At 45.2% G+C, this 12,054-nt stretch overlaps 1 protein-coding gene across 7 annotated transcripts in view; it reads left to right on the plus strand.

The window, feature by feature from the left end:
• The window catches only part of TENM3 (teneurin transmembrane protein 3), a 433,328-nt gene that overhangs the window by 402,130 nt on the left and 19,144 nt on the right, over positions 1-12,054 (plus strand). For all 7 annotated transcript variants that reach the window (XM_059384375.1, XM_059384378.1, XM_059384376.1 and 4 more), the window contains one exon: positions 11,740-11,915. In XM_059384375.1, coding sequence (XP_059240358.1) covers positions 11,740-11,915 — 176 coding nt within the window. The remainder of the gene's footprint in view (positions 1-11,739; positions 11,916-12,054) is intronic.

The following is a 12,054-nucleotide window of genomic DNA, read 5'->3' on the forward strand; positions in this document are numbered from 1 at the left end:
ATATACTCACACGGACATTTGGGTTATAATTTGAGAATAGAGTGTTTTAATAAACCAGTGCTTGAAAAATAATTTTTATAATAAAATGAGCAAAAATACTGCTTTTTTAAAAAGAAAAATGTGCTTTTATCACATGTTCTCTAGATGTCGGCAGCAAAAGACATGACTAAAAAAATGTCTAAGAAACATTTTTGCATTTTGACAAAGCAGTGTGTTACAGTATGAGACAGAACGAAAAAAAGGCACTTAACCTAAGTAACGCAGAATCATTATCTCAAATAACAAGTGATCTTTTTTTTCTTTCTATACATTTTCACACTTTGCTTATGAAAGAGCAAGGGCCCCCCTCTTCTGTCTAAGCTTCAGAAACTAAAACGCATTCAAAAGTAAGCACGCAGAAGAAGGGCGGGGAAGGCCATTTTCAGGCCACCCCCTCTGCTGAGAGAGAGAAGCACATTCCGTGTGCACTGATTTGCAACTGTGGATGGGCAAGCTGAACCCCCTCACCATCAGAGTCTTGACGAGAATTTCTGTTCACCACCTCCTGTCTTGGACTCGGGACTGGGTGAAGGTGCTGGGGGGTGCGGCAGGGGCATCTGAATCCCGGTCAGACGTATTCCATGTTTGCCATCTTGGTGAGCAGGCGCACTCCCAGAATACCAGTAATATCTGTCGCATTCCCCGTCGTATCTGTGCAATACTGTGTGTCTAAGTTCGACTTGAGAATGGTATTTGGTGATTTTATAAAGAAAGGGATACTGGACGTTTGACAGTGGTCAGAGTTCTACGAAAACCACAAGGAGATTGGGTGGGGGTGGGGGGCAAGAATCACCATTCCCAACTGAAAAATACCTGTTTTCTGTGACTTTCATGACCCCAGTCCGTAGAGCTGCTGCAGGCTTTATAATCCGCTTTCTGCACAAATTCCTCTTTCGCAAAGAGAAATTAAACTTTTCGGCCCAAATTCCCACTTGTACATGTCCGGCTTTTTCCCTAGCCTAGTGCCTTAAAAGTCTTGAGATTAGAAGCTCTCTAGGACAGAAACAGCTGGCAGAGGACCCAGAATCAATAAATTTGCCTACCAATAAAAGTATAGTCGCTGTGCTGCCTACCAAATACATTTTAAGAAGAGAATTAGCTCAATGACTTACCTTGTATGTTTTAATTTTATTAATTTTTTCTCAGTACAAACTTTAGTTTACCAGTCATGTGCCACAGTATTGCGGTGAGTACAGAATAAAATGTGGAAGCATTTTCTAAAATGCAAACTAATTATCTTTTTGGCTCGCACATCTCCTGGAATGTTGCAGGGATACAGAACTCTTCCAATAACTATTTCTTGGTTGAAGGAATAGAGAGCAAAACCAACGGTGTAGACAAGTGAATGTTTATTTACACAGAAGAGCCGGATAGAACCCATCCCTGGCTCTTGCCCAGGCTTCATGGAAAGAGTACCCTATAAATTTTGCTCACTTGCTTTCTCAGATAGTTTGGACTTCTCTGCACCAAGAGTCAATGCTGAAAATATTAACAATTTGTATTCTTTGTTGCTGATATTGATAGTACATGTTTACTCAAGTTTCGTTGGCTTTGTACAATCAGGACTTCCTCAGTTGGTGTATTAGCAATATAGTTAATGAGAAAAATGTCTTTGTCTTGATGGCACTGCCTTCTAAGATGTTGGTCTTAAGGAGCTGGCTGGGAGTCAAGACAGAGAACGTGTCCCAGGCAGATGCGTTTGAGGTATATTGTTGTACCTACAATCAGAAAGGATGAGTCTAAGAAGAGAAAACCCAGTTCCCAAATTGAGATTCTTATCAGTCACCCATAAAATAGGGTGATTTTTTAGGGTACACAGATAGTTTCTGAACTATAAGAACCTTCATCTCAAAACTAGAGATAGCATTTTCTCCTTAGCAGCTGTTTCTCTCCTTGTTCTTTGTCATGATTATGTCCCTATTGTGACTTGGTAGAGAAGTGGCCAATATTCTTGGACGTGCTACTGGATGGGATGATAGGAAGACTGCCAGAGGGTTTGTAACTCAGCTTTGAAATCTCAGAGGTAGACTGATCTGTTTCACGGACTGAGTAACTCTGTGCTACTGATTGAATAAGCCTCCTGTCCAACATCTCCTCTTCCATTGACTTGTCAAGCAGTGAAAAGGATGTCCAACTAGCTAATGTGTGAGGACACTGTGATAAGCCTCGTTACTCCCTTCCCTTAGTAGTAGGGACCATTTCATGCTGGTATTCACACCATTTAGAAACAATGATCACATGTTACAGTTCCTTAGCTAGAATAATTTCAGGGTGGTCAATAAGATCTTACCTACTAAAAGTGTATTATTTGAAACATTTAGACCCAAAGCGAAACCACAGCTCTCACACTTGAATGCACACAAAAGCAAATCCGGTGTATTGAATGGGGCAATAGAATAAATTATTGACTAGTAAATGGCATTTCACAGTTCTCTGCTTGCTCACCCCCAGAAAAGGTAAACTGTTTGGGCATAGCATTCTGATGCTCTTCTGTCTGGTTAAAGAAGACACCTTTTTTTTTTTTTTTTTTTTTTTAAATGCTCTGAGTCCTACACAGGCAGGTTGGTGGCAATCTTTCTGTCATCTTCTGTCAACTTTTCTATCATCATCACACACCAACCTTATGTATTCATCATTTAGAACTTTATATTTGTGGAGCTGACGGTGTGCTCTCTCATGAGCTCCGTTCAAATGTACAGAGTAAATTAATGGGCTTCCGCTTTTACACATTTATGTAGATACATATGGGTCTCTAGCTTCTCATTCGAGTGCTTCCTCATCTCTCACCCAAATTTAGCAAATTCAGAATGAGCTTCTGAACCATTTCTTGATAATAAACTCCGCTCTGCACCCATGGCAAACCCATGACTCTCCCGGACATCAGTTCTGAGACTCTGGGAAAGTATCCATGTGCCATCTCAAGGAGGGAAGACAGGCCAGGTCAAGAGAGGGTGGACAACGGACCCCAACTAGTGCATGGAAAATGCAGGTGATCTGGAAAACTCAACGACTCCAAATTAGAAGAGATGAGTTACTCCAAATTAGATGCGCTGTGCCCATTAACACCGAATCCTGTCTAAACAGCCTGACATCCGTGCTGTAGTGTGCCCTCCTCACGTGTGTTACCCCAGGAGCCTGTGATGGCAGGGACGCTGGAGAGGCATCTGCCACAGCACGAAACGGGGACAGTCTTCCTGCCTGGGATGGGCCGCTGACATCCGAGCCTGAACATTCAAACCGGGAAACCACGGTGCCATGCTCTTCCTGCCAGAAACTGCATTCAAAACAAAGCCCGTTTTATAAATACGTGTCTAGAAATGGTACTAGGTGTCACACACACGCCCTTTATTTTCTTTTTTCCTTTTTCTTCCTTTTTTTTTTTTAAGTTTTTGTTTTTCATTCCACGTAGTCAGCCTACCATGTGATCTTAGTTTCAGATGCACGTAGATGCACGAGGGTCATTCCACACTTCCGTGCACCACGCAGTTCTCATCAGGACGGGTCCCCCCTCCGTCCCCATCACCTGGCTCCGCCATCCTCCCTCCCCTCTGCCGACCCTCTGTCCGTTCTCTGCTTCCTTGGCTCCTGGAAGGAAAACACTTAAGACTTGGAGGATGATTTTTAAGAGATTTTATTAGAGCCCTTAAAATCATAGGGAAACACTATGGTTGATTTCCATGTTTTCTGTTTTGTTTAACTGTTTAGTAATTTTGCTTTGATTTTTTAACCAGAAGGTGTATTCCCAGAGACACCAGTAAAAACAAACAAACAAACAAACAAACAAAATATGCAGGCGATTGAACAAAGTGGGCTCTGTACGTTTCAAACATTAACCTGAGCACTACAAAGGCAATGCTTTTATTAATACGTGACTTACTCCAGTTTTCTCCTGCAATCTGGTTTTAAGATAGAGTTCATTCTGTCCAGGTTTGAAAACAGAAAGGGAAATAGGGTTATTTGTGTGTTAGTCATAGGACTTGAAGCAGTCGCAGCAAGTAAAGTCTGATACAGGTTTTCTCGGTAGATCTCAACATACAACATAATAGAAAATGTCTCCAAATTTTCTCAGTATAATCTGCAGTGTTTCAACGCTTGCAAGGCTACAGTAACCCTTTCAATGTGTTCCATTTAGCAAATTAATGTTCTAGATGTGCTAACTTGCTCCGTAATGGTTCAAGAGTGAGTAAATGCAGCTTCCGAAAGTGTTGAATTCCCTCTTTAATTATGTAACTGTCTAAATCTGACAGCCCCATGTGTGTGCAGCTCCCCTTTGACACAGTGATTATCCAATGATTTACTGTAAGACTGTGTTATATACACCAACCGTTTTAAAGGCTCGTTGGGTAACAGGACAAGAAATTGCTCATTGACAACCAGTGAAAGCAAACAGCTCGTTTTTTAACAATCCCAAATCCGAAGATTCACAGAGGGCTATTTTCCAGAGACTATCCAATATCTCTGGCTCCTCCATGATACTGAAATAAAAACAGCTTCAGCACCCCTCACCCCTGGCTACCCTCGTTCCCCAGCCTTCCAGAGAAAGTCCTTGCCCATAGGCCAGGGTCCTAGAATGCTTTCAGAATGTCTAGGGGCTGCAGATGCAGAACTCGTGTGGCGAATGCACTCCCAGGGTTGTGGAAAGCAGTCTGTGAAGAAGATAAGATGATTGGGGGTGCCATCCCCATGCTTCGGGTCACCCCAAATCCTCACTTAGCCCCCCCTCTCCTGCATCTCACTACCCCATCTCAAAGGTACACATGCACACACTTCAAAACACAGTTCCCAGACCCTGGGTCATCCCGAAGTTCAGTAAATCTGCAGTTTGTACAGTGAGACCTCCCCAAACATAATAAATAAATAATATAATATGTGTGTGTGTATATGTATGTATACACATCTGTGTATATATATACATATATATAATATATATAAACTTCTGAGAAAATATTAATGTAAAGAAATACCACATTGTATCCCTGGCTAAAAACTAGGTTTCGTTCAGTTTAAACCTACTTTAAGAATTTAAGTCTTATATAAATTAATATTTTCCCATCTCTGAGCCTTGTAATGAAGAGCCGTATATAAACAGCAAAAGCTGGAAAAACCTGCAGTTTATATAAAGGAGTAGTTAATAAATTTTTAAGTACTTAGTGAATATAAGGCAAGCATCAGCTAGAAGAAACTTCTTTCTATTTCTAGCTCCAGGAAAGGAAAAAAAGGAGCCAAGTTCTAGTAAAGGCAAAAGCAAAGGCTGCCCAAAGGGATTGGTAGAAAGTTCTTTACTCACAGATGCAGTATTTAAACTGGATCTTTAGAGTCCAAGTAACAAAAGAAATATTAGAAGAGTGCTCTAATCCAGGGAAATGAAATGGCTGCATATTGGAAAGTCACACGACTTCCGGCGTGAACCAGGGCCTTGTCAGGAGGACTGAATCCTAACCCTTTAAGACCCCAGGAATGAGTTTAGGCAGTGGTTATTCGTGATGTAGAGCAAGTGAGAAAGGTAACAGCCTGTGCAAATCCGTAAGTGCATATGCAATTCCAGAGGACCTCACGGTAGGGGCTCCTGGGGGCTCTGTCCTTAAGCATCTGCCTTGGGCTCAGGTCCTGACCCCCGAGGGCTGGGATGGGCCCCTGCTCAGAGGGGAGTCTGCTTCTCCCTCTCCCTCTGCTGCTCCCCACCCCTGTGCTCTCTGTCAGAGGAATGAATAAAATCTAAAAAAGAAAGAAAGGGAGAGGGAGAGAGGGAGGGAAGAAGAAAGGAAGAAAGGAGGGAAGAAAGAAAATACCTTGGAAAAGGCCCCCATGATTCTAGGTGCCTGACGCTTTGGAAGCCAGAGGTCCCAGCCCCTGAGAGAGGAGCTGGAGGGAAAGGGGCCCCGAAGAACAGGTGAGGGCCGTGGAGGGCATTGGTTCAGGGCAGGGAGCCTGGTGGCCAAAGCTGCCAGATTCTCTGGAGCCCAAATTTCCCTGACATCTGCTCTCTAACAAGCCGAGATGTGTTCTCTAAACAGAGGAGTCCTGCTCACCTCAGCCTTCCTCAGTCAATAAACAGCTGGGGTTGTTTGTTTGTTTGTTTGTTTTAAGAAATTGGACTTAAATAGGATCCTTCTCTCAATGATGGCCAATCAAGAATCTCTCCAACCCAAGGAGAACCAATTCTGGATTGTCCTGACTTGCCTTTGTCTCGAGGCACAGGAATTTCAAAGCTGGGGTATCTCCTTGTCCCGACTCCCTGATGTGGTCTTCGGAGCTGTGGAAGGAAAGAGGCATCAGGTTCCATTTCTTGGATTCGATCTCTGAACAGTATGTCCCGCCTGTGACCATCTATCCCTGGGCTCCGTGTTCACAGCGAGGGGAGGTAGGAAAGGTCCACCAGGTCTCTGCTTCCCTGAACTCGTTTTCTGAGGTGTTGGAACAGGAGAATACAGGCACGGCTTCAGACCGCTGCCCTTTCTGGTAGAATAGAACAAAGCGCTGGTCCAGATTCGCCCCCAACAGCAAAGACCTGTGACTGAGCTACAGCTTGGCAGCAAAGAAATGTAAACAGGCGTCAGTCACCTCCCCGGCCGGTGCAGGTCTCACCCCTGCTCCCTGAGATCCGCTCAGCACTCGAGACAGAAATCATGAGAATTAATACTTTTCTCCCCAGTGCCTGATTTGTGCAGATTTCTTACTGATGCTATTGCTGCTGAACTCGAAAGAAATTACGGCTTGTCTCTGAGATAATTGTTAAAATGCCTAAACCTTAGACTCGTTTCTAGAATAGGCCAATGTAAGTTCTCTAGATAGTCGTGTGACAAATCCCAGTCTTGCTATTAGGGTCCCTAGTCAGCCCACCATTCGAAGTTTCGATCGGGCTCTGCTCTGCTGTTTTCACTGTTGTGCGCGGCCTTTGCCGGGAACGAGGAGCAAGGAAGGATTCGCGCCCACGTTTTGCCGTGAGAGGGTTAGTCATTTTGGTCTCCTTCACTGAAGCGGCCGATGAGATGTTGTACCACATTAGCTCTGTGGGAAAGAAGTATTGCCCTAACAGATGGCGAGATGAAGGGGAGTTTTGCGGGGCGGCGGGGAGTGCTGGCTGTTGAACTATGGACGGAAATTGGAACCTAAGGAACTCCAGTGGCTGCAAGAGAACATTGTCCCTCTGCATCAGGGGGACAGTGGGGAGCAAGGCAGGCTGGGTAAGTCCCCTTCAGAGACATCCTTGCTTTGTTACAAGCCTGACACCAGATGATGTGGGTTCACTAAGTACCCCCCAGCGTACGCTTGTCCTGGGGTGGCCCCGGAAAGATGAGGAAGGGCCAGTCTTAAGTCGGACTTAACTTGAACATTCATCCCCTTCAGAGGTCCCAGAATGCCCTCAGACCAACATCTCCTGTTGCCTCAACCGTCTCAGAGCAGGTCGACTTCGGGCTGGAGAAACCAGTCGGTATAAAGTGTCCGTGTTTAGCTTCACTCTTCTGTGGGCGAAGAGAGGAAGGGTTCAGGAGCGGCATGGCCAGCACTACATGAGTACATACATCAGCTTGGCTCCTGTCTGAGAAAGATCAACGAACTCAGGCCCAGGCTGAATCCACTGCTTCTCTTCTCCGGTGTACTTGCTTCTCCAGAGGCCCACTCTCATTACGCAGATTTTTCTCAAAAGCAGGAGATAATTTGTAAAGACATGACATTTTCCCATTTTATGGGAAAACACGGAAGACAACAGATAATCTTGTCATGGAGTTTTAAAGAAGGTTTTCGAGACTGGCGCCCTGTCTGCACCGGAATGAGTTTGCAGTATGAAGAGTGTGTTGACATTGTGTTGGCAACAGTGTGACTCAGGCGGGAAGTATAGGAAGTATAGCACAGTGGTGTTCCAGAAGATTAATCTGCTATTCGTGAACATGAGGAGGGACAAGAAGATGCATGTTTATATCCAGGGCGGCTGTGGGAAAGGGGATGGAGGTATCTGAGAGGTGGCGAAGGGAAAATGCAGAGTGGGAACCTCTCTCTACAAGGGGGAGAGAGGACATTTCACGTCAGGACGAATCCAGCATTTCAACTGACAGGGGCCGAGGCTCTGACTCTCTGGGGCATTGGTCCATAATCCCGCTGCTTAGGAAACTTAAAAAGAGATTTAAAAATATACCACAAAGGCTGAAACAGCAAGTCTAGGCAAAATGCAATCAAAATTAAAGACGAACAAATAGATAAACATCAAATAAGGGCATCCCATCAGCAAGAGAGCAGAAGGTCACGAAAAGCCTGAGGGAGTCTGTCTTTTTCTGGGGAGACTTCTTTGTGAAGAGGGTCAATCGGGAGCTAAAAGAATGTGCTGTGTTATGAATTTGAAGCCATGAGGCCGAGACCAGAGGATTGGAATGGAGAGCATGAGGTTGATGTTCTATTCAAACTCCCTAGAGCCTACTGCATTGTAAATTCGAACGGCTAATAAAAGAAAGCTCCGTCTCAGATACACAAGCGGGGCCCGGCTGGTTCACCACCAAGGCCAAGCAGCATTAACTCGAGCCACAGCGTTGCACGGGAGCAGAGACTCTGTCCCGAGGCATGTATGTGAGGGGAAGGCCGCCTTTAGTACGGAGGTTCCGAGCCTTCTGGAGGACAGGTGGCCATCGGCTGGTGCATCGCTCCTCCTCTCTTGCCATAGGTAAAGGTAAAGGATTCGCATTTCCGAAAGTCAGCGTTGACTCCTTCTTTTCTCTCAGCCCCTTCTCCAGAGTCTCCTGGTGATGTTAAGATCTCTCCTCCATCTTATTTTCATTTCTCCTGACATGGGTGCTAATCTGCGGGAAAACTTTTCAGTGATCCACGCTGAAATGAAAAGCATAAATGAAAAAAAAAAAAAAAAGAAGAAAGAAAGACAAAGAAAAACATAAACGATGTGGAGAATTTTTTTCACCAAGCTTCACTTCCTCCTTTTAAACAATGGTTTCTCTCCCCCAGAGTTAGGTCCTTTCTGCCTGTCGTTTATTTCAGTGGCCTCTTCTTTATGAAAGGATGGATAACAGGTGTTGCTTCTTTAGATAAAAATGCTCTGTTGGTCCCTGATTTTTTTTTTTTTTTCTGGCAAGTCTGGGAAGCGCTTGCCGCCGGACCTGGGCAGGTGAGGTCCTTCGACCGGAGCACCCGTCCTGACCTGCCTCGTGCAAGCACCCCAGCCTGCCTGCACCTTCCTGTCGACCCGGCCCTTGCTCTGAAGGCACAAATTCAGGACTCTCGGGGCCCAACCAGGAAGCTGGGCCCCTGAGATCCCGGCTTAACCCTGTGTCATTCTGAGTGTCCCACCTACAACAGTTACTTGCATTTGTATTTTCCGAAGAACCAACGGCTAATAGGTTAGAATCTGGACGTGTAGAATCCCGTGGTTTGTCCCCATGTGCTCAGCATCATGGGATTCGAGATGCCTGCCCAGCAGGACAGGGGGTCGGGCAGGAGAGCCGACTGAGAAAGCAGAGGCCAAGGTTGGGGAAATGCTTTCTGCGGCAAGAAGGTGACCTTCCCACTTCGATGAGAATGGAGCTAGAAAATTCTACGTCAACCAGGGTCAGAAAAGGCAAGGGGAGTGATGGCAGCAAGAAGGGATCAGCCAAGTGTTTGCAGGCGGCACCTTCTATAGAAAGCAGCTGCCTCTGTGATCTACACAAGGATCATGGCCCTGGCGTCCGGCACATGCAAGCCCCGTTATGGCCTAGTCATCGGATGCCATGAGAGCCTGATCCAGGCCCCCGAGTGCAGCATGTTTTCGCGTTTCCGTCTGTAAAATGGGAAGGGGGGTGGGGGAGAACGCGGTGCGGGACTGCCTTTTCCGGAGGAGCATTCGAAAGTAGGCTGATTTCTTCAAGACACGATAGCCTGGGAGGAATGTAAAGAGACGCCAGCTTTACGTCCAGGTGAAGACTGAGCCTTAAGCTGGTTTTGTCAATAATTCTGCGTACACAAAGCTACGCCTTGTTTGTTTCTCCAAGAGCAGTAATTTCTTTTAAAAAGCAATGACAGCAATAAGCCACGTTGGATTTCTTTCATTGATGTCTTCATCGGCTGGGGGCATTTGGGCTGGTGGGGAGGGGAAGGAGGCTGCTTTTTTTTTTAATTTCAGCTCTGCCTTTTATGGGCCCAAACCATGATTACACTTAATGGTGCATTTCCTTTCTCTTTGCTTCTCCCTCGCTTGCTTGTTCTTTCCTGAGTGCCCGCGCGGGCCGTTGGCTAAGCACCAGGGCAAACTGTCAGATCCGGTCAGACCCTCCGTCTGACTGATGCTGTCCCCCCGGAATTAATGGGATCACCTCCTGACCGGACCCCGAGCAGACATCGTCTCTCTCCTCCTCCTCCTCCTTCCTTCCTGGCTCTACCATGGCACTGCCCTTGCTCAGTCTTCTCTACCTTCATTATCTAGAATCTTGTCCGTCAGTATGAACCACAGTTTCCAAAACCACTCTTTTTACCCTCTAAAAACCCTCTCCTTTTCTTGCAAAATGTAATTTAAATTCTTTTTTCTACCCCTTAATTCCCTGCTACCCCGTATTTACACCGATCATTGGGAGCCTCCCCACCTTTTTCCCCTCCGCTGGGAACTTCTTTTGCTAAGAAGACCCTTTCTCTACCATTCTGCATCTGGGCTTATTGTAAGTAAGAGATCGTGCAAGATCTCATTTCGTTTAGACCTTTTCTTAATGAAGCAGCCTTGGGACCAAGCTGAAATCTGGGCTTACTACACGTACTGCTGTCCCAAGGAAGTGCCTTGTGTTCCGTCTGGAATTTGCTATCTTTTTTTTTTTTTTTCTTTTTTTCTTCAAACCACACCATCGTTTCTGAAATTTTCTCTGGTGCTGCCACAAATAGAAAAGTCACCCAAAAATCCATTCTTTACTAAAATGTTATGTCTATGATGCATAGGACAGCTTTTTATTAAAAGATATCCTGGCGTTTAATTATATGTTCCCTCTTCTAAATGCTAAAAAAAGTAAGCATATAATTGAAAAGCAACTAATCATTAAATGTCAGGAAATAGTACATTGCATTTCAGTAAACATAATAAATCATCATTCAAGACCTCGTTCTTTCGTACAACGTCAGGCCGGACAAGAGAATCTCCCTCCCCCCAGCACCCCCCCACCTGGCAACATTTGGGTCCCATTCTACCATTATAACGTTTGTCAACACTGAAGCATAAGAAAATCTGTAATGGCTTTATTGTGTGTGTTTGTTGACGATGTCACAAGATACGACAAGGATATTCTTACATAGTGCATACGAGGTGTACGTACCATTTTACAAAATTCCATATAGTCCTAGGACACCGCGCTGGAGGGCGTAAGTTAGTAAAACTTTAAAAACTGATATAACAGCGAATTAAATCTACTTCGTAAAAAAATATGGCAAAGACTAAGGGATTTAATATCAGTAAACATGTTCCCTTTGAAACAGCAAATGAGACATGCAGGAGGACTTTGGTCGCACTTCAGAGAAGTTGCGGAGACGGTGAGCTCTTCTGTTTACTCTTGCTCTCGCCGGTGAGGTTTTTCTGTGTTAAACAGGCTTTTGATGACTTCAAAGCGCGTTTGAAGCCCTCACTCTGCATGGCTCATGCACAAAGGCAAATATTCTTCCAAATTTCCACGGCTAATATTGCCGCCCCTGACATCATACGTCAGAAGAGCTCTTTAACACCCAGTCGATGCCTCTTTTATGTAGCTATGACAGCGAAGGTCGCCTGACGAATGTGACGTTTCCAACCGGAGTGGTCACGAACCTGCACGGGGACATGGACAAGGCTATCACAGTGGACATCGAGTCGTCCAGCCGTGAAGAGGATGTCAGTATCACTTCGAATCTGTCCTCCATCGACTCCTTCTACACCATGGTTCAAGGTAAACCCGAAAGATGATTGGGAACAGATAACCTTAAATGCCACTAGCACCCCCCATAGAATGTGGTGACCCCATTTTCTAAGATGAGCCAGAAAAGGGAAGGTGAAGACATAAGCCTCTAGAGATATTGATGAAACAG

This window comes from Mustela nigripes, chromosome 18 (assembly GCF_022355385.1).
Source record: "Mustela nigripes isolate SB6536 chromosome 18, MUSNIG.SB6536, whole genome shotgun sequence".
NCBI lineage: Eukaryota > Metazoa > Chordata > Mammalia > Carnivora > Mustelidae > Mustela > Mustela nigripes.